The 23311-nt window shown below is 35.2% G+C and overlaps 4 protein-coding genes across 6 annotated transcripts in view; 1 reads left to right on the plus strand and 3 right to left on the minus strand.

Moving 5' to 3' along the window:
• Positions 1 to 596: 596 nt before the first annotated feature.
• Positions 597 to 3972, minus strand: LOC102606244 (replication protein A 14 kDa subunit B-like). 2 transcript variants are annotated; one of them, XM_006339167.2, is made up of 3 exons: positions 3828 to 3972; positions 1438 to 1700; positions 597 to 821 (listed from the first exon to the last, which is right to left on the minus strand). In XM_006339167.2, exons 2-3 carry the CDS (start codon positions 1694 to 1696, stop codon positions 757 to 759), a joined length of 324 nt encoding a protein of 107 aa, XP_006339229.1. In that variant the 5' UTR covers positions 1697 to 1700; positions 3828 to 3972; the 3' UTR covers positions 597 to 756. The 2 variants fall into 2 exon arrangements, with proteins under 2 accessions (XP_006339229.1, XP_015165658.1); XM_015310172.1 differs by having other exon boundaries at positions 1438 to 1719.
• A 2071-nt stretch (positions 3973 to 6043) lies between these two features.
• Positions 6044 to 14761, plus strand: LOC102578255 (uncharacterized). 2 transcript variants are annotated; one of them, XM_006339169.2, is made up of 3 exons: positions 6044 to 6131; positions 6453 to 9729; positions 11281 to 14761. In XM_006339169.2, exons 2-3 carry the CDS (start codon positions 6565 to 6567, stop codon positions 14422 to 14424), a joined length of 6309 nt encoding a protein of 2102 aa, XP_006339231.1. In that variant the 5' UTR covers positions 6044 to 6131; positions 6453 to 6564; the 3' UTR covers positions 14425 to 14761. The 2 variants fall into 2 exon arrangements, with proteins under 2 accessions (XP_006339231.1, XP_006339230.1); XM_006339168.2 differs by lacking the exon at positions 6044 to 6131 and adding an exon at positions 6149 to 6323.
• A 786-nt stretch (positions 14762 to 15547) lies between these two features.
• LOC102578817 (BRASSINOSTEROID INSENSITIVE 1-associated receptor kinase 1-like) lies at positions 15548 to 19939 on the minus strand. The gene is given in 6 exon segments (NM_001318548.1): positions 15548 to 15620; positions 16796 to 16867; positions 16949 to 17020; positions 17240 to 17383; positions 17487 to 17558; positions 19707 to 19939. Coding segments are annotated over 6 exon segments (666 nt in total).
• Positions 19940 to 22743: 2804 nt separating this feature from the next.
• LOC102579149 (glycine-rich RNA-binding protein 2, mitochondrial-like) overlaps positions 22744 to 23311 on the minus strand; it is a 3629-nt gene continuing 3061 nt past the window's right edge. Inside the window, exon 6 of the mRNA XM_006339171.2 lies at positions 22744 to 23307. Coding sequence (XP_006339233.1) covers positions 23064 to 23307 — 244 coding nt within the window. The 3' untranslated portion in view covers positions 22744 to 23063. The remainder of the gene's footprint in view (positions 23308 to 23311) is intronic.

Here is a 23311-nt window from a genome sequence, read left to right on the forward strand (position 1 = left end):
TACATTATGAAAAAATATATAACAACCATCCAAACAAAGTGTTAATATTTTCCTATATTTTGTCTTTACTTATTATTTAATAATTCTATTTTATTCTTTATCCTATTTTTTCACAATATCTCTACCTAATATACTACTTTTCTAGTGAGGTTATCATTCAAATTAGAGATGTGTGACATTATGGAACGACGGAGAATGATACAATTTATTTGAACACAATATTTATTAAACCAAAACAGTATGATTTAATACAATATGATACATTAGAAAACAATATGCAACAACAATCCTAACAAAGTGTAAAAGGAAAATGAAGATAAACAAAAATTATAAATACGATACAAGAGCTTAAAGCATTAATCCCTCATTAATTAACAAAAAATATGTATTTTTAACCTTATTAGGTAAAAAAATATTATGTTATTAACTTATTAATTCCACATGTTACTTGATTTATTCTAATAATCTTGGTGTTCGGGTAGCTTGCGTGCACTTCAACAAATTACACATGCCACTTAGATTATTTTTATGGCTAGGTTTGCAACAGTTGACAATCAGCAAAAGCTAACATTGGCTAGCAACAACCAAAATGTAAATAAAGTAAAAGAAGTTCTGGATCATAACAAGCATCCCAAAACTAAAACAAACCTTCAAACAAGTATTCACAGGCATCATGTATATAAAAATAAAGGATGGAGATAATGAAAGAGTTGGATCACTTATTAGGATCCACTAAATCATGTCATTTTTGAGTCCTCATATGAACAAGTGTTTGTAATCGCCATTTGCCAGCATGCAAATACTGTTATAGCTATATGTATCTGCAACAGAAAAGACTCGTATCAGAATTCATTCCTTTGAAATTTGAGTTATAACAAGCAAACAAAGTTCAGCAATATAAATCCATGAAGATGGGTATGCATTATATCAATATTCACTCATTTACACTTCCGATTTAATCAAATTAAACTCCCGGTGACTTGATTTCCATCTTCAACAAAAAGGAAAAGGAGAGTTAAATTCTAAAAGCTTTATTTTGTTGATCTCCAAGGAGGAGATGAGGAGCTTAGGTACCCACTTCCCACTCTGGTAATGCATAAGGATGATCAAGCTGATGGGGTATATACTAACAACCAAACAAATATATAAGTGATCTGTTTATAGATCCACGCTGCACAATCCAACAGCATTTTAGTATATAAGACTGCCTATAATTCCAGTACTCCTAATAACTCGCAGAAGCTTTGAACGTAAGTTGTTTTTCTTCCAGCATACTTTTATAGGGAAAATAGCTCGAAAACATTTATGGTTCATGACTTTAAAGCATAAATGCAGGACAACAAAAAGCAAACAAAGAAGCAGTCAGGAGGATTCCAGCACCTAAAGACATAGTGATTAAACATAGTAAAATATTAATGGAGTGATTTGAAGTGGTACCTAGTGTGTCCCCAAAGTTGGACCATGCTTCAGCACGGATAGATTGGTTACTGTCAGCGATACCTGTGACCTCAACAAATGTTGTAAGAGGACCAGGTGGATTGCCTTTCACAACTATCTGCTGATCATCTGTAGATCTCCCGTTCACTGTGCCACCGCCATCAGAGCGCATAACCTGAATCACAGCTCGAACTCTCCTTCCCATGTACAAGCGGAGGAGCTCAGCATTGACAAAGACAGCAGGATTTGTTGTATCCATACCTCTAAACAAAAATTGGAAAACTGAGAAAAGAGTTTAACAATTAAGCACAAGTATTGGCAGATTAAACACTGTTTTTCTACCATGTTATCCATAATTACACTGCTGCATCTTCATTCATTCATTCATATTTGAAACAACAATTGCATCTGACTGGACTATTCTGTCTAACTATCAATTAGTAGATCCATCACTATGCAACAGTGAAATAACCTGGAGTTTGGTGGGTTCATGAAAGCACAGCAAATATATAACACCAACTCAGAATAGAGAAAAATAGTTGGAAGTCTTGTAATTCCATATTTTTGCATAAAAATATTCTACCCAAAAAATAAAGTACTAAATTCAATAAGAAAGGAAGATGAATCAAGACAATAATATGGACACAAGTGAAAAGAAGCCGAAATTAGGAGGGAAGATGGGGAAATAAGAAGAGACGGAAGAAAATGAAAGCTGATTTCAAGACAGGGACAACAGGAAGGAGAGGGAAACAAAAGGAAGGAAGAGCAAAACAAATAAACCAACTATACTGATGGGGAAATAATACGAAGTTTACTTTCTAAGTCATTTCTTTCCTCCTTTACTGAAACAAGCTCATGACATTTCACATTTCCTTAATTATCCATGTTGGTCACTTCTTTTCTCCAAGAACATGACCTATGTGCTATCACTACCATCTTCTAGTGTTTTCAGTCGAAGTTTCCCAACTCAATAGGGAGGACTCATAGACCTGACCACCCACCCACCAAGCAAGCTGCAAGCAACCCCAAAAACTCGTCCCCCCTTACAACAGGGCATTCCACAGCTTCAGATAAAGTGACATTGGAAGAGCTCATGAATAAATTCCCAATTCAATTACAAATTTTAACAACATTAACAGTACTTCCTTGATTCTTCTCATCTTTCGGTAAGCAATGAAGAGCTAACATGAGTAATTTTCTTTTGCATTCTTTTCCCACAAAACTACAAAGCCAATCAAGCTATAAAACATTTCTCTTCTCACAGTCCACCATCCTAATTTCCTCAAAAGAAGCAAAATAGAAGGGCATAAAAAGGAAATATCACAACTACATTTACTTCACAATACTACTCCAAAACGCAACTCATATATGCAGATTTCAAACATTCAACTGGACTACGATAAATGAAGCTTTTAGGGCGATATCAACAACTTCTGATAGTTCATAGAGCAAAACTCACCTCACATATGCAGACTTCAAACATTAAATCAGAGTACAAAAACTGAAGCTTATAAGTCAATATCAACAACTTCTGATAGTTCATAGAGCAAAACTCAACTCACATATGCACATTTAAAACATTAAATCGAGGTACAAAAACTGAAAGTTTGTAAACCAATATCAACAATTTATCATAGTTCATAGAGCAAAACTCAACTCACATATGCACATTTCAGAGAATCAATTGCAGTAAGAACACTGAAGCTTATAAAGCAATATCAACAACTTCTCATAGTTCATAGAGCAAAACTCAACTCACACATGCAGTTTTTAAACATTAAACCCAACTGCAGAAACTGAAGCTTATATAAGGAGATATCAACAACTTCTGATAGTTCATAAAGCAAAACTCAACTCACATATGCAGTTTTTAAACATTAAACCGGACTGCAGAAACTGAAGCTTATATAAGGCAATATCAACAACTTCTGATAGTTCATAGAGCAAAACTCAACTCATATATGCAAATTTTAAACAGTCAATCAGAGTACGAAAATAAAGCTTATAAACCGATATCAGTTTCTAATAGTTCATAGAGAAAAACTCAATTCACGTATGCTAATTTCAAACAATCAATCCGAGTACGCAAACTGAAAGCTTATGAAGCGATTATCAACAACTTCTGATAGTTCATTGAGCAAAATTCAACTCACATATGCACATTTCAAGCAATCAATCGGACTGTGAAAAATGAAGCTTATAATGCGAATATCAACAAATTCTGATAGTTCATAGAGCAAAACTCAACTCACATATGCAGATTTCAAACAATCAATCGCAGTACGAAAACTGAAGCTTATAATGCGAATATCAACAACTTCGGATAGTTCATAGAGCAAAACTCATACACTGAAATCACCAAAAAAAAAATCGAAACAAGAGAAACTTACCAGTTAGATTTCGAAGCTGATGAGTTTCTCAGGGAAATGGAAATCGGAAAAAATCTCTGCAAATCTCAGACGCCAAAACCCTAGTTGAAAATGAGGAGTAAATTTGTGAAATTATTCTCGCGGGAAATGGCAGTTTAATGATTAATCCCAAATTTTATATTATGAATTTAAAAGTAGTAATGTAATGTAAATTAAAAATAAATAAAGTTAAGAATATATTTTTTAGAAAATTGATCTCTAAATTAGCAATGTCTAAATTATCATTTATAATTCTACAATTGAAAAAAGGATAAGAATATCATCTAATTTATGTGTCATTATGTCAATTGTTGGGATAGTTTCACATACAAATTACAATCATTAAATTGATTTACATGATTAGAGTTGTGTATCGGTCGATTTGGTTGTTTATCGATTTTTGATTTTTAAATATGTTAAATCGATAATCAAAACAATAAGATATTTGTTATCGGTTTCGGTTTAGGTCTTTAACGGTACAATTTTTGATTTAACTAATAAGAAAATGTTTTCAAAATAAATGTATGACTTGACCAACTTTTTTACACAAAATAAAAAAGAGAGAAATCTAAATACTCACGTTCTTAGTTCTTTAGGTCGTTAACCCAATACCAATAAACCAATAACACTTTTTTCAGTTTGAGGGTAAAACTCTCTCCCTAACATAGACGACTCTGTACCCAAGAAAGCTCGAACCCGAGACTTCTTGGTTAAGGATGAAAAAGTACTTACCACTCCATCATAACCTTTGTTGGTCACAACATTCTTTATGATTATAGTAATTAAAATCTACCTATTAAAACAATAAGACCATTCAATATACCCCTATTAAGATGATTCAATAGACGAAGTTTTTGTGACTTAATTATCATAGTAAGTACACTTAACTTAGCTAAATGTGATAAAAATAGTTTGGCCACTTAACTATTAAAATATATAAAATTAATTATTTTAACATAATAAAAAATAATTTTATTAATATATTATTATATTATATTAAATAAAATTCAGTAAATACACGTAAAATTAATTACATAATATTGTGGCCTATCAAGTGAAGTTGAGAATTGCAAATTTGCAACTCTCAAATCACAACTACCAATTATTCAATAAATAAATTAAAAAGATGTGTCCCCACGAACTCTTGACAATTTCCACATCAAACCTAATGTTTTCATTCACTTTTTAACTATATATTTTCATATAATCATGATTAAGTTAATTATCCATAATCAATACATGATTAAAAAAAATTGTGTGTTTTATCTTGAGACTAAAGAAGAGTAATTCGACACATAAATATCCTATATTACCATGATTAGAAAAAATATCATATGTTAGCATGATCAGACAAAAGATTGAAAATGTATGATGTAAACAACTTACTCTAATATAAATATTAATAAGGGGAAACCGTCTGAAATATATCCAAACTTTGATCAAATTTATTGAAATAATCCCAAACTTTGGACAGAACCTATTACCCCTTGCACTATTTAATAGTGTATTTTAAAAATATATAAGTATTCAATTGGATAAGTTATTATTTATAATGATGCAATATTTATGATATCCACATGGATACCTATATATCCTTAAAATACACTATTAAATAGTGTAGAAGTAATATGTCCTGCCCAAAATTTAGGATCGTTACATTAATTTCTGTCAAAGTTAGGATATATTTTGAACTTTTTTCCCAGTAACAACTTTATAACTCATATTCACAACATATGAATTGAATTTATCTTAGAACTGTTTTACCTATAAATTATGGGAAAATTATTTATCTTAAAATTATTATCCTTATCTCGCTATTCAAACTAATGGGTTAGTTTAAAGACAAGATGCCCTTAAATACTGTGAAAGTGTTGTGTTCCTGTCCTATTGACAGCCATTAATCAAGATTAACTTAATCAAAAAAGCAACAAATAGTAATGATTACCTTCATCCCTCCCCACTTCAAAAGTTTAACATTAAACTAATTAAAAATTCTGCAAAAAACAACTTCTTCATCATTCTTTCTGCATTGTAAATCCATCCCTACTTAGCTGTCTTAATTATATTATTATTGATGCATGTCTGTCTGTTACTTTCAATCTCAAAATGGAATATAATCCTTCAAATAATTGAATTTTGTCATATAAATTCTTGATTTTTTATTAAAAAAAAAGTCTATGCTGTAAAAAGATTCAATTTTTATTTGATTTTTTCAGGCCCCATTGGTGGGATTTGAAGAATAGAACCGAAAGTTAAGGAAAAAGGAAAGAGGGTTGAAAGAGAAAGGTGCAAACTTTTTCTTTTTCCTATTTCTCTTTCTTTTTACTTCTTTTGATTACCTTGTTTTCTCTTTAGTTTTAGCTAAAACAAAATAGAAGTTAGACTTCTTAGCTGAGGTGAAAAAAAGAAGAAGAAGAAAGTTGGGTTTTTTTGTTTTGTTTATTGGAGAATTGATTTTGATCTGTAGTCAAAGAGCTGGTATGAATCTTGATTTTTTCTTCTTTTGTTGTTTTAATTCAAGAATAGCTTACTTGGGGTTTTTTTATTTGGTTCTTTTGTTGTGTTGAAGCTGATCTCTTTGTGTGTATTTTTCATTTTTTGATGCAGTTTGGAACTTGGAAGTTCTTGCTCTTGGTAAGTAAGGGGATTGAGTTGTTTTGCTGTGATATTTGATAATTGTGTTGAAGTTTTGAGTAGTTTTTTATAGTGAGAAAAAAAGATGGGTGTTGGATTAGTAGAGATTGGAGTTGAAATGAGGAGAATTTTGATGTTTTCAATTAAAGGATGTTATGTTACAGTGTTAAAACATCCTTTTCTTGTGAGTATGCTGTGTTTCATAGTTTTTTTGTATAGATCTTTCCCATTTCTGTTTTCAATATTGTTAGCTGTATCTCCAGTTCTTGTTTGTACTGCTGTTCTGCTTGGAACTTTACTAAGTTTTGGTCAGCCAAATATACCTGAAATCGAAAGGGAGGAAAAAACAAGTAGTCATGATATAGTGCCTTTGAGAACTGGTGTATTGTATGATACTACTCATATTGAGAGTGCTGAAGATAGTTACTATGTGGAGAGATTTACGGAGAGGGGCCTCGTAGATCAGTCGATTGATAAGATCAGTGATCTTTCCCCTCTACTTGTGGAACGGTCTCGAGATTTTCAATTTGGGAATGAGGGTTTTGAGGAAGCAGGAAGGGAGTTTCATGAGCAGAACTATGAAGAGAAACATGGTGATGGGGAACTTACAGAGAGTCAATACTCTCCGATTCCAACGGTTGATGAGGGTTTTGAGGAAGCAGTGAGGGAGTTCTATGAACAAAACAATGAAAAGAATGAAGAGGAACATGATGATGGGGAACTTCTAGAGAGTCAATACTCTCCAATTCCAACGGTTGATGAAGATTTTGAGGAAGCAGAAAGGGAGTTTTATGAGCAAAACAGTGAAAAGAGTGAAGAGAAACATGATGATGGGGAGCTTATGGAGAGTCAGTACTCTCCCATTCCGACGGTTGATAATGAGAACATTGAGTATGACTTTGATAGATCAGATTCCTTTGATTCTAGAAGGGTGAATCTTAATTCTCTTCCTGGTTCCCCTTGGAAAAAGGAGAGGGAGGAAGAGGAAGAACAGGAGGAAGAGGAGGATGATGATGACGATGAGTCTTTTGATTCGGAGTCTGATCGAGCTGAGAGCTCTTCTCCAGATGCTTCAATGGCTGACATTATTCCAATGCTTCATGAGCTCCATCCGCTTTTGGATGAAGACACTCCTCAGCATGTTAGTTTGTTGCATGATGGTTCTGATGGTGCTTCAGATAGTTCTGGTAAGACCACTGAGAGTGATAACGAATCTGATGATGGTGTTGAAAATCAAGAAGAGCTAGAAGTTGCAGACGACGAGAATGAAGATGGTGAAGATGATGAAGGAAAGCAAGATGAGGAAGATATAAGTAAGTCAGCTATTACATGGACAGAAGAGGATCAGAAGAATCTAATTGACTTGGGAAGCTCCGAGGTCGAAAGGAATCAACGGTTGGAGAATCTTATGGCAAGGAGAAGAGCACTGAAGAAAATGAGGCTGGTGATGACCGAAAAGAATTTGATTGACTTGGAAAGTGCTGATCTTCCATTCAACATCCCGTCCATTTCTACAGCAAGAAACAATCCATTTGATGTTCATAATGATAACTATGACCTTGGACTGCCACCAATCCCAGGGTCTGCTCCATCTGTTTTAGTACCAAGGCGAAATCCATTTGATCTTCCTTATGACTCAAGTGAAGAGAAACCTAATCTTATGGAGGACGAACAAGACTTTATAACATTTCAAGCAAAGGATCCACTTTTCCGGAGGCATGAAAGTTTTATCGTAAGACCCTCAATCTTCGGGCTGAACAGGCAAGACAAGCAAGATAGCCATTTGAGACCCTATTTTGTTCCGGAGAGAATGGCTACAGAGGGAACAAGCTACTCACCATTTCAAAGACAATCTAGCGAACTTAGTGATTCGAAGGTGAGTTCTGTTCCTGAAACAGAATCACTAAGTTCAGTTGAAGATATGGAAGACAGTAACCTCATTGAAGGGCAGCTCAGACACAAAAGCCTTGATCAAGAAGAACTGGAATGCAGAAACCTCATGGATGAACATATCTCGGAGGAGCCAGAGCATACTTCTGAGCATGTCAGACATGGAAGTCAATCCTCCGAAGAAGTAGAGTCTTTGGTGCAGCTGGGAACTGTGGAAAATCAGCATGAAGCAGAAGAAACTTTGCTCCAGGAAGGAAGAGTGACCAGCGCATTGGAACTTAATCCAACCGAAATTCAATCCAAGCCAGAAACTTCTTATCAAAGATACAGCAGCCAATCTAGCTCCTCATCGTTGGCAGAAGTGAGTGAAAGGGTCTTCATTGATAAAGAAGGAGAAATGAGATCAAGTTTCGAGGAGACAATGGGACATATTGAACAAAATGGGATCTCCAGGCAAGCTTCATTTGATGGACCTGATTTCCACATCACAAGCACTTCAGTAGATCATACTCCACGCGAACACCCTATTTATGATTCCAGTCCTTCTACTATTAGGGAAAACATATTTTCAGCCTCCTTTTCTTCAGATCAGCATGTGGAATCTGAGACAGTGTTTCCTCCTACATTGGTTGAAAGAACTATTTCATTCGTAGAGAGGGAATCTGAGGAAAATAGTCAGGACATTGAAAAATCCCTTCCAACTAATGAAGAGATTTTGGCACCAGCAGATGGCCAAGAATTTCTGTCAAGAGAGGTGGTATGCCAAAATGAGCTCGATGTTGCGAAGGCGGAGATTTCTGAAGATGATGAAGCCTTTGGCGGTGCAAATGCCCTTCCGGTGCCTGAGTTGGTCATCGGTCAGACATTTATTGACTCGGAATCATCAGCAGACGAAGATATTGGGCATAAAGACGGAGCTATTGATCATGCACAACATCAAGTTTCTTCTTCAAGATTTGATGCAGATACCTATATTGTGTCTCAACTTGTTGTAGACCACGCCGTTGAATCCCTTTCAACATCCTCAGATCATCAAAACATTCGCCAGATGGGTGATGAACAGCGTTTTCTGATCGCAGAGGTTCCACTTGATCAACCAGTTATGCCTTCTTTGGAGAAGCAATCTGTGGAGGATGTGACTGAGAAGGAGGAATCTATAGTCTCTGAACAGCATGATCTTCCCTCATTGGATGCTGTTGAAAGTTCGGTTACTGATGCTCTGAGTGAAGTGGATGAAACACAGATCTCAGTTGGACATCAATATGCTTCTACAGAGAGGTCCATCTCACAGTGTGAAGAAGAATTGGCATACTCAGACAAATCCATTGATGAACATCCATCAGATGATAAGGAAGTAAAGGTAAACACTTCGTTCCACATTTCTTTTCTATGCATTTCCTTTAAGCAACTTCTCTTTCTTCATTACTTCTCATTTCATATATCATAACTCATTTACATTGAAAATTGAAAGCTGGTTAACTTTTATCTTTAAATGTGCGATTGCTGCTATGGGAAAAAAAGACATACCTACTTGATTTACCAAATAACAAGGCAAAAGACACATAATTTATTGTACTTGAACTGATTTCAGAATTTTTTGTCATGCTTTCTATATTACTTTGCTATGGCTTTTTCACTTCTGCTATTTCTTTTTCCGACCTGCTTTGAAATGTTTTCCCTTGTGGGATTACACAATCCCACTGGATATGTTGTTGAACTGATTGCATTAGAAAACTGCAGCTTAGATACCTAATAGTAGAACAATAGTCTGGTACTCATGTTGGCATGTTTTACATGATATAGATTGTTTCATGTTGGAGGATAACCTATAAGCCTAAAAGTTTTTGGGCATATTGTGTCAAACCAAGGCATATCTATGTGACTCAACCTTGAGTGAAGAAAAAACTACAAAGCCAAAAAACTTCAAAACATAGATTTTCAAAATCATGCAATTTCCCATCTTGATTAAATTCAAGATAAATGTTCTGTCGTATGACATCAGCGAGTCAGTAGTGGTGAATTTTGTAGCTTTCCAAAGGAAGCATAACCATATTTGTATTATAAACTATGCATTTGAAAGGCCAGAAAGAGGAGTAAATCCATAAAAAAAGGCCAGAACTTAGACCTGTTTCCTCACTAATTAAAAATTAATATTGACCAGAAGAACAAAATGACTCTAGATAGCTAAAAGTTATCTGGATCTATCACATAAGAAGTAAAATACTGCTACTGATATCCTGCTCTTGACTTCACGGTTTGATAAATGAACCTTGAACTTGACAAAAATGCAGTATGGATAAAGCATATTTTGAACAAATGCCTTACCTCTAAAGGTAAACAAATGTGAATGAACTTTAGAATGTCAAATCTAATAATGGATCTGACAGAGTCAGTGATAGAAGTACTAATTAACTGGCTAGGAATATATTGCGTATTTGAGCAAAATATCATCCACCATGTGGATGAGCGGATTGCTGCTGGTCACTTGTAATTTCGCCATGTTACATACTATTAATATCCTACATAATCTGGACGAGCATATACTGCTGGTTACTTGCATGTACTAGTACATCGTGCCAAAATAATTGGACTGGTGATAGCATCATGCCAAGATGATTGGAGACATGACTGGTTACATTTCTCAGGTTTTGCTTTAAGTGCTACTTTGCGAGTCTTACATTTCCGTGGTGGGGTGGGGACTGGGGGATATGGATAAAGAGCATTAAAAGTTCTATTTGTGATAGGATCAACTATTGTGTATCTTATTGAAGTCATGCATCAAAAAATTGTTATCGTCCTTATGTTATTGGAAAGTTAATTTATTTCTTTCCTTCTCACTCTTCTTTACTTTCAATGCTTCTAGTTGGGAAACAATCCTAGTAGTTTAAGTGCGTCTTTTTCTGATAAGCAGGAGACACCAGCTATCCTGGTTGAGTCAATTGAGGAAGCAAGCACCACTGAGACCTTGAATGTTTCAGAAATCCATGACCTTGATGATGGAATTCCTATTATCAGCTCCCCACGTACTCCCAACTCTATTTCCAATCTGCATGAGGTTGTTGAGGCCCCAAGAGGTGCTAGTCTATCAGGTCTAAAGAACATGATCCTCGAGGAAAATGATAACCAGATCAAAGTCTTGGAAAACTATGTATTGCCACCAGAAGCAGCTGATTTTCAGCATGACGAGCTATATATAGTTGAAGAAACAGATGGTATTGAGGACATTGATGAGGCATTTCTCTATGAATTAGATACAGTTGGTGACTTTAGCATCAACGAGCTGGGATCAAGCCAGAATGAGTTCGAGAGACGAATCAACTCCACTGGAGAGGGTTTGTCTGCATTCCCCACTGTTGATTCTGGCACTCCAGAAGTTGCTGAAGAGGCCTGTGCTGAAGTTCATGAAAGAAAGTTTCCGTTGCACCCTGATATTTTAAACGCATCCACATTTGAAGAGATTGATAAGCATGAAGAAAAGGAGTGTGCTTCAGAAATTCAAAAATCTGGAATGAGCATTATTGATCATCTTGATGCATCTTATACAAAATTTGCTGAAGGAGAAGTTCATAATGCTGTTGATGTTAGATCAATTGAAGGAGGACTCCCTGCGGATAGTGATATTGGGCCTTCAGATTCCATGAAAAAACTTAATTTGGATGCTCAAGAGATAGTTCCGGAAATGACTATAGCTGAAGCTCAAAACTCTGTCTTTGAGGTGGCAAATGCAGAATCTGCTCAAACTGGAGTGACTGATTTGCCTCAAGAAGTTATAGTCAAAGAGGAAACTGATTCTGGTATGCCAGTACTAGAAGCACAAACAATTCAAGATATTGAGTCAGCGTTTTGGCAAGTTTATGAGAAAGAAATGGAGAAATCTAATGTTTTTGAGCTATATAATGCTGAAGATTCTGGAATGCCAGTGCTGGAAGCACAAACTGTTGAAGATATTGAGTTAGCATTTAGAGGTACTTCTGAGAAAGAAACATTGAACTCGAATGTGTATGAGCTACCTAATGCTAAACTAGTAACTGAAGAATCTGGGAGTTCTGACAATTCAGCGGTGTTTGAAGTGTCAAGTTCAGTACTGAACGATTCTGGAATGCCAGAGGTGGAAGCACGCACAATTGAAGATATTGAGTCAGCATTTGGAATTAGTTCTGAGAAAGAAAAGGAGCATTTGAATGTGGTTGAGCTTCCTAATGCTAAGCTTGTAACTGAAGAATCTAGAGATTCTGACGATGCTGCGGTGTTTGAAGTGTCAAGTTCGGTGAAGGAAGATTCTGAAATGCCAGTGGTGGAAGCACAAACAATTGAAGACATTGAATCAGCATTTAGAATTAGTTCTGAGAAAGAAATAGTGCATTCGAATGTGCTTGAGCTGCCTAATGCTAAGCTTGTAACTGAAAAATCTGTTAATTCTGACGATGAAGTGGTGTTTGATGTGTCAAGTTCAGTACAGGAAGATTCTGGAATGCCAGTATTGGAAGCACAAACAGCTGAAGCTATTAACTTGACATTTAGGCAAATAGGTGAGAAATCGAATGTTCTTGAGCAACCTTTTGCTGAGCTAGCAACTGAAGAATCTGGGGATTTTGATGACGCAGTGGTGTTTGACGTGTCAAGTTCAGTACAGGAAGATTCTGGAATGCCAGTATTGGAAGCACAAACAGCTGAAGCTATTAACTTGACATTTAGGCAAATAGGTGAGAAATCGAATGTTCTTGAGCAACCTTTTGCTGAGCTAGCAACTGAAGAATCTGGGGATTTTGATGACGCAGTGGTGTTTGACGTGTCAAGTTCAGTACAGGAAGATTCTGGAATGCCAGTACTGGAAGCACAAACAGCTGAAGACATCACTTTAGCATTTAGGCAAATATCTGAGCAAGAAATTGAGAAATCGAATGTTCTTGAGCAACCTAATGCTAAGCTTGAAACTGAAGAATCTGGAGATTCTGACAATGCAGCAGTGTTTGATGTGTCAAGTAGAGTACACGAAGATTCAGGAATGTCAGTACTGGAAGCACAAACAGTTGAAGATATTAACTTAGCATTTAGGCAAATATCTGAGCAAGAAATAGCTGAGAAATCGAATATTAATGCTGAGCTAACAACTGAAGAATCTGGGAATTCTGTCAATGCAGCAGTGTTTGAAGTGTCAGATTCAGTGCTGGAAGATCCTCAAATACAAACTGCTGAAGATATTAACCTAGCATTTAGGCAAATATCTGAGCAAGAAATAGATGAGAAATCAAATGTTCTTGAACAACCTAATGCTGAGCTAGCAACCAAAGAATCTGGGAACGTTGCAGCTGCAGCTGAAGTGTCAAGTTCAGCGCTGGAAGATTCTGAAATGCCAGTGCCAGAAGCAGAAACATTTGAAGATATTGACATGATATTTAGGAGAATATCTGAGAAAGAAATGAAGAAATCTAATGTTCTTGAGCAACCTAATGCTGAGCTAGCAGCTGAAGTATCTGGGAGTTCTGACAACACAGTGGTGCTAGAAGCGTCAAGCGTGACACGCAATATGCAATTACCAATTCTTGAAACAAGACCAACTGAATATTTTGATTTGGATCATGAAAAACTTTCTGAGAGTGATGATGAGACACTCATCCATCATGATTCTGTTGGTGGTGATGAGCATCCTGGGGAATCCGAAGATGTAGGAGCTTCTTCAGATTCACAAAACGTCGAAACAGACTTGGCTTTGAAACAAGTCTTGGAAGGAAATCTGGAGAAACCCCTGAACTCCACTTCTGAAGGTGAGTCAGCAGAAGCGAAACCAATTGAAGCAGGCTCATCCAATGATATGGAATCAAGTGTTAGAGGATCTAATTTACTTGATTTTGGTGAAGGTGAAACTGAAAAAGGTGATCATGAAGTTGTACTAAAAGAAGCAAAGACATCAACAGCTGAAAAACCAGATCATGCTGTTGATATGCCTGGTACATCTGATGTTAAAGGCAAGAAGGACAAATCCCACGAGACGGGATCAAGCTCAAGCTCAAGCTCAAGCTCTGATTCAAGTTCAAGCGACTCCGACAAAGAATGAAGATGCTCAGGATGATTGACTGACAAAAAGGAGTTAAAGGTGGTTTACAATTTTGTGTTTATTGCATTAGTAGTTTGGGTTATTGCATGGTTTGGAGTGGCTTGTGAAATGATGGACTCCTTCAAGAATGAGTTTTGGTTTGATTTCTTGAAGCATTCTTTTCTTCTTATATTTTTTTTCATCTTTTCAGCAGTTTTTGGAGATTGTTGGAAGAAAAGGTTTTGTTAAACTTGTATATGGAGTTTGTAATTTTTTTGTATGAAGCAGTTTATGTTGGACTGCTATCCTGAAAGTAATGGCAAGCATGACTCATTGCCTTTCATTTTGCTGTTTTCTTCACTTCTTTAGTTCTTTTAACTCGTTTGGTTTGCGGACAAAGTTATACAGGGAATTTAACATAAAGATAAATAATCATTGCATTATTTAGTGCATATACTTTATTGGCGGATATTTGGTTCACCACATTAAAAATGAGATATACCATGTATAATCTTTCCTTAATTTTGTTTTATGTGATACATTTTCTTTTTTAGTTCGTTCCTAAAATTATTTAATCCTAGCTTTCATTTTATACTTAATTGACATGACTTATCGGAAGTTGGGACTTATTACTGATATAAAAATTCATTTTTATGAGCATGAAAAAACTAGTGGTTACCATCAGTCTTTTAAAAGAGTACTTTTGATCTTCTCATGTAAAAATAATTGACTTATATGTTAAAAAGTCATCTTTAGTTTTTCTTAAAATTTGTTTTCTATCAAACACCTTCTGTTAAACGTATAATATTTGCATAAATTCAATTTGCATATCCATCAATCAAAATCTCTGTTATTGTTCCATTCATATTTATAGCAGTGTAACAGAAGTAAAAATAGGCATTTCTAACCCCACTGAACCATTTCACTAGACTTTGAAATATGAAATACATCAACAGTTGGTAGCAGTATAGAGATTGTTTTACACACATTCCTTAACTTAGTAATAACCTACATACACCATACCTTTGCTTAGAGTTACAACTTTGGACACACTGTAAGTACAACAATAAACAAGGTTCAGGGGAGGGGAATTTGTTAAACTTCCACAAAAGTGGTGCTTCTTCTGAAGCTATTCATCAAGCTTCTAAGAGCAGTTGGTGTCGTAGGTAGCGAGTCCCAACAACTCCGGACCTTCAAGTCGAGGATTGTGCTCGAAACTGCAAATTAGAAGTTCAGGAAACTCATTAGAAACATCCAACTAGGATACTGTATCTTCTTAAAGGAATCAGTAGGAGATGACCGCAGAGTTGAGAAATCAAGAAGAATGACATGGTGTAAGACTATACATAGCACAAGCCCCCGGGACTTGGTTCAAGTGGCAAAGGTTGATGGACTTGTGTCAAAAGCTCAATCTCAGAACCATGCAAACTAAATCTGGTACTTACGTGGAGAATGGTAAAGAGGCGGTTGGTCCTAATAGTTAGCCCCAGGTGAATTTCTTGGTCATAGTGCAAAAGCTAAGCAGGTAAGACCCACATATGACACATGGATACCACCAGGAACACGAAGGCTCTTTGACTATATTCGAAAGCACAATTGCTTTCTGAGACATATACTGGATGTATTTATCTGCTTGTCTGGCTTTATTTTTATATATTCTACTTCTTTTTTTTTTACTTAACACACACCCTTTCCCAAATAACAACAAAATCTAATATAAATACATGTCGAAACAAGGGAATTAAGGAGCTAAAGGAATAAACAAAAAGTGAAAAGGTAACCATGACGCGTCTTAATTGATTTGCGTTGCACATATAATTAGCATATCCAGAGGAACAAAATAAAAATACAGTTGGGCTTCCTTTCGGTTTGAAGTAAATGGAGACAATGGTATCTCGTGTATAGCTTGAATTAATGCCACCCACAATTCTAATTGAAATAACCGGAAATCTAGAACTCATTGTTGTTAGTATATCACTCTCTTTAAGGTGTTATTTAAGGCTTCTCAACTAATCAATGACGTGTAGTCTGAAATAAAAGGTCACATATCCAAGTCCTTCCCAAATAGTTGTCTTATTTCAAAGCAAAATTTAGAAGTCATTGCAGAAATTCAAATCTTTTCCAAATAATTTTCTTCTTTCAAAACAAAAGTTGGAAGTCATTGCTTCCGGTATAATTTGCCTATTATGAAGCCCAAATTTAACTTAGATAAGGGCAAATCAAGAAAATATATTTTTTTAAAAGGAATACCTTTTTTGATTGGTAGTCTTTTTTTAAAGGTGAACGATAGAATAAAGCATACAGAGACATGATTACTCTTTGCACCATTGCATAATACTCCTACAGTTCAACTCTGACAACAATACTTGAAGGATATACAAGGAAATCTTACTTGTTCAGAGGAATATGCTCAAATGGACCAGAAGTGGGAATTGTTCCACACAAATCATTATTCGAGACATCCCTGGAAGAAAGAGTGCATAATTTAAAATCTATTTCGCAGAAGAATTAACAATAATAACACAAGCAAAGAAATTATACTTACACGACTTTCACGCTAGAAACGCTAGTAAGTTCTCTTGGGATTGGTCCGGTTAGCTTGTTATCATTTAGACGCCTGATAGATCAGATAAGAAACTTTCAATCAACATAAGAGGAATGTGCTTTAACCCATTCACTACAAGCAAGTGATAATGAATATTAAGGTCAAAGAAGAAAAGGGAACTCTGTGAGTAGTGCAAGTAACAGAATATTTGCTTTATTTTTCTTCCCCCTCATATGTAAAACGTACACATGACTGGAACCAAATTGGGAAACATCACAAAGGAGAACTTACAAGAAAACAAGGTTTTTCAGCTTTCCAAGTGAAGTAGGAATTGTCCCCGAAATATTGTTGTTGTACAGATCCAGACTAATAAGGCTCTTCAAGTTACCGAGCTCTTTAGGGATGGTTCCCTGAATATTATTTTTGTAAAGCTCCCTGAAGCAACAAACAATTACCTCATGGATATGACTCCTTATAAACAAAAAGAGTTATTGACTAGAAATGGCAAGTCAATTCAAGATTTCAAATAATTACTCACAGATACTGTAGATGTTCAAGCTTTCCAAGCTCAGGTACCAAATGACCAGATAACTTTGAGTTGCCAAGGTCCCTGGAGAAACATTAAAACCCAGAGATATTTCAGACTTGTCATTATCTTTTCTGAGTTGCACCACTTTTTGGGAGAATTCATCAGGGGGGCAGTTTATGTATGAATCAGTAGAGAATAAGTTCATATCAGGAAACATGAAATTTATTCTTAGGCGAAACAAGTTCGTTTCAGAAAAACATGTTTGTTGGTTATAGTTACTGTTCCTTTCAGGATAGATGCAAGTATATAACAATTTCCGGTTTGGACATTGATGTGATTCTTCGTACACGTGGAATGTCCGGCCAAGTACCTCATGTTTTTAAATATGTGAGACACAGTTGCGAAGATATAGCAAGGAGTGTTGTCAAAGGTGCGCTTAAAGTGCGCTTAAGTCCTGAAGTGAAACTCAAAAGGTGTTGAGCGCTTCGCCTCTCTTAATGTATGGTTCAGTATCGTCATCAAAGTTATAAGGCATACTTTTCCTTGTCAATGAGCCTCTTCTAAAGAGGTGATACTAAACAATTGATATTTATTGTAATTCTTTTTCGATTTCTTTGTTCATAGATTTTTCATTCATGCTTATAATTATTAGTCTTAGCCTGAACATACATATTTCTAAATTTTTTTCTCCCTTTGCGCCTTTTTTCATTAATGTCCACACTTTATTTGCGTTTTGTACTTAAACCCCCAACAGATCATAGAGCTTTTTTTTGCTTTTGGTAACACTAATAGCAAGATTTCTTGCATTTCAATAAATAAGTTTGTGACTCATTCAAATTTCACAAATCATCTGTTATGTATCAACTATCAATCAATCAACATAAAAATCCACCCAGTAACATCAGTCATCAGGTGTTCCAAGATCATATAAGATACAGGAAATGGAACTCTAAGACACACAAACTGTCACAAACATCCAATTTTTTGCCAGTGAAATGATAATTTGATTTTATAAAAAAAAAAAAACATTAGCAAATGACCATGCTTGCTCCAACATTACAAAAAAGCCGTACACAAACATTGTCACCACCAACTAATTTTGACGTACAAGACTTTGGCGCTTTGCCATGCTTTAAAACGGACATAAAGGTGCAGCCACGTAAGATCAGAAACATAACAAGGACAAAGATCATTAATGAATCACACGTCTCCATCTTTAGCACATAGATCATTGATACACATCACGACAGGAGCTTCGAGTAAGTCAAAAGTAATACAGACTTAAAGGTGCAACCACGTGAGATCAGAAACATAACAAGGACAAAGATCATTAATGAATCACACGTCTCTATCTTTAGCACATAGATCATCGATACACATCACGACAGGAACTTCGAGTAAGTTAAACAAAAGTAATGCACACGCCCTCTTCATCTTGGGTCACCACCAACTAATTTTAAAGTACAAGGCTTTGCCACACTTTAAATCAGACAAAATCTCCTAAAAGTTTATAAAAGATGCAACCACGTGCGATTAGAAACATAACAATGACAAAGATCATTAATGAATCACACTTCTCCATCTTTAACACATAGATCATTGTCTCATCGATACACATCACGACAAGAACTTCGAGTAAGTTAACAAAAGTAATACAGACACAAAGGGTGAAACCACGTGAGATCAAAAACATAACAACGACAAAGATCATTAATGAACCACACACCTCCATATTTAGCACATAGATCATCAGTACACATCACGACAGGAACTTTGAGTAAGTCAAACAAAAGTAATACAGACATGCTCTTCACCCTGGAAACAGGAATCACTTTGCTACTAATCTCCAAACAAAGACTTGTTAGCAAGCAAGTCAAGTGAAAGCTTAACTTTTTACCATCTATATGAGCCCAGAATGAATATCAACACAACTAACCAACAACAACAACAACAAATGGCTATATGAATCCTCTAGCTAAATTCTACTCTACACCCATTTCCTTCCACAACTCAGCAATTTTTCTTTTTTCCTGTCATATAAATCCAGCCTCACATAGCAGATTCAATCAAATCCTCCGCTTTAGGTTTAGACCATATATATACCTGTGAGTAACACATACATAACACAAACACAAACATACAAATCGACCAATTTCCGATAACTATCAGCACACCCAAACAAGTATTTAACTCAAAAAACACAAAAAGAAGGAAACTTTGAAGACTTACACACGAGTAACTTGATTATCTCCGTTGCAAGTGACATGAAACCAGGTACAAGGGTTAACAAGATTCGGATCCCAGCTCTGAAGCACGTTACCCGGGTCGGATAAGCTCCGGCGGAGGGCGTACAAAGCATCCCCTTCTGAATTCCCCTTCACAGCCACAGCTACAGCAAGAACAACTGCCAACAAACCCCATAACTTCAAGAGCGAACTCTGGGTTTTGAACACAGCTGCCATGGTTAATAATACTCAGAAAGCAAAGAAAATTGATGGGTTTTGCTTAGAATTTGATGGAGAATTTTCTAGGGATTTTTTTGGAGAAGAAGAAGGAAGAAATGAAGAGGAAAGTAGGAGTAAAAAGGTTGGATTTTGGGAATGACAACAGGTGGTGAGTGTTTTAGGGAATCTTTTCTACTTTCCACTTAACCTTTGTGTATTTATTACTAGTAAATCTTACTCTATATTCCTCTACTACACTTTTTTTCACTCAAATTGTATGATGTGTTGGATTGGCATGAATATATTATAAAGTTTTTTATTTAATATCGTAGTAACATATTTGATGTAACTTCATATGCAGGGTGTGAATCGGGTAGAGTGTATGTTTGGTGGTAGTATTTGGACCTTCGTTATTGCTAGGGGTATTAGTGTTATTGTGTGCTTTAGATGTTACTTTTGTTTTCTCTGTACGTTGTGTAGTGTCGATCTTCATTTCATATTGTTTTGTTGTTGTTGTTTTCGTTATTGTATTCCTCTTTTCAAACTATTTGGAAATGTTTTATTTTACGTTGAGTGATTGTTAGCTCCAGAAAATCGTTTGTCACACTGTGAGTTGGTCATGTTCGAAGTTGTTACCAACGCTCAACTATCAATTTATCTTCTACCCTAATCTGCAACCTTCAAATTCTAATATCTAAGGTCATGTTCTCAATAAGCTCAAGATGTGTTCATGTCCTGTCTAATCACTCCTCCCCCTAGATACTTGTTTGGTTTGCCTCTATCTTTTGTGATGTTTGATGTTGTCAACATCTCATTCCTGCTCACTGAGGTATCTACACTTTTCATTTACACATTCTCAAATTTATCTCAATCTCGCTTTCCTTATCTTGTCCATCACGAGAATCACTCATACCTTGTCCTAATATGCTCAATTGCTCACACATTCACCTCAACATTTTCATCTTCATAATTTTCATATTTTGAACACGCAAGTTCTTCATTAACTAACATTATGTCTCATACAACATAGCTGATCGAACTATTACTCTACAAAACTTACCTTTAAGTTTCTTATTAATAATAAATTTTAAAATTAATAAATTTAAGAGTTTTAAGTTAAATTGGTTCTAATGCTTTCCTCCCTAAATCTTTTTACTTTTTTTGTTCTCATATTAAATACACAATCCAATACAATTCATATTCCAAATAGTAATTATCAATTTTAACTTTAGAATAACTTTTTTCAATTTCAACCAAATTATTCAAACGTATATAAAACGATTCCATCACATTTTTTGTGCTTACAAGAACAAAACAAAAAAGGTTCCCTAAGCACTACGTTATACTACTGTTTTTTATTTGAAAAAGCATTAGTTAGTGTTTTGGCTTTTTCTTTGATTAATTAGTGATTTAGGAAGACCAATTCATGTTGGATTCTTTTTTTTTCCAAGTCAACTTTGATATTATAATATATAGTTTATGGTTCTTTCTAAATTGATGGTCCCATTTTCTTTAACGTGTGTTTTACTAACATAATTTCAGTGGACGTTTGGACATAAAAATCGTGAAATTTGAAAATTATAATTATATTTGGACATGAATATAAATTAGAATTATTTTAATTTTTTTGTGAATTAACTTGAAAATTATGAAAATAACTTTTTGAAATTTTTCGAAATAAAAAAAATGGAAGAAAAAGTGTATTATATGTGGCCAAACAATCATATATTTTTTTGGTCCAAATTGGAGGCCAACCCACAAGACCTAAGGGTCAACAAAGCATGTACCAAGTTTCCATCATTAATGCTCATGTACTTGAATTTTGTTAGTTGGTAGTTCCCTTCATGGAGTTATTTCCTTAAAAATTAATTAATTGATATTTGAAACTTGTGATAGGATAAGATTTGCGTATATTTATCCTTCATAAAATCTATTTTGTGAAATTACATAGAATATATTATTGTTGTTGTCGAAACTTATTGATTCTACTAATTGGATTGTATATAAACAGAAAATGCTCTTTAATAGAGGCTTTCCATTCCTAAATTCAAACTTGAGACGCCAGTTAAAGAGAAGGGATGTCCCATAACATCACACCCTTTAATAGTGTTTTAAAAGTGACTTTATTTGAGTAATCAACTGATATATGAAATTTACTAATCCAACTAATCGAGGTTTGCATCACATAGAGTCCGCAAAGGAAAAGTTTCTTTTATCAACTATCAAAGCTTTATATATTTTGAGTTTTAATCTGAAATCCCTATTAAGAGAGGAGAATCTCATTCATCCTACCATTTTATATTTAATATGAGTTGGAGATTATATTAATTATATAAATGCATAATTATTATACATTAATTCTACTGGTAACACTACACCTAACAGACACAACTCTCTACTGACTATGAATATGCAGTTGTAATGACCATCAATTTTTTTAAATAGGTAGACTGACCCACCCCATGCATAGTTGAATCTAACAAAAAAAATGAGAAAATGTACAAAAAAAAAAAAAACACATTTATGTATTATACCTAAAAATAAATACAAAAGATAAGACGACTCGGTTAACACTTAACAGAGTGCAGATGTAAGATAAATTGACTACTGACTAAAAAAAATGAAACAAGAATAGCTTCCCAACAAATTCACGTTAAAACGCGTTCACAAACGACCATTGGACTCTATTAATGGATATTGTCGATTGAAACTGGTCTAATTAAAAATGACCATTTGCACTTTATACATAAAAATATTTTTGGATTTTATTTTACCAAATAGAAAGTGCTTCATCACTTTTACGAAACATGCTGACTCTCATATTATCAGTTTCGACACTTATATCCAAACACGTAACGACTTGTTTACAAAATTAGGTTCAACACCAGAAGGTGTGGAGTACTTTTTACTTAGCTAACACAATGTTTGGCTCTTGTTACACTGCCAGGATTAAGCATCCAAATCAAGGTAACACAAAAGTAAAATCTCAAGTCCACGACGAAAAACAGAAGTCGGAAATATAGCTAGAGTGAGAAAAAGATAAGACTGTGAAAGAGAACAATGGAAGGAAGAGATGTCATCTTCCATCGATTTCTGTCTTTTATCAATAGCATTGGGAAGCAAGGGGCTTGGAATTCAACCTTTAGGCTCTTCTGTCTGCATAATCACTGGAGTCATTGTTATCTCTGTAATTTTCACCGGCATCAACTGGGCTATTAACATCACAAGCTTCTGCTTGGTTGCTGGTAGCGTCGTTGCCGAAGCTGAAGCTGTTGCTAGCTGCATCAGTGCTTCCACTGGCATAGTTATCACCACTTGTGCCAAAGCCAGAACTGTTTTCTCCACTTCCATAACTGCTGGCAACATTAGCATCAACACCACCTGCGCTGC

This window comes from Solanum tuberosum, unplaced genomic scaffold (assembly GCF_000226075.1).
Source record: "Solanum tuberosum cultivar DM 1-3 516 R44 unplaced genomic scaffold, SolTub_3.0 scf00008, whole genome shotgun sequence".
Classification (NCBI taxonomy): Eukaryota; Viridiplantae; Streptophyta; class Magnoliopsida; order Solanales; family Solanaceae; genus Solanum; species Solanum tuberosum.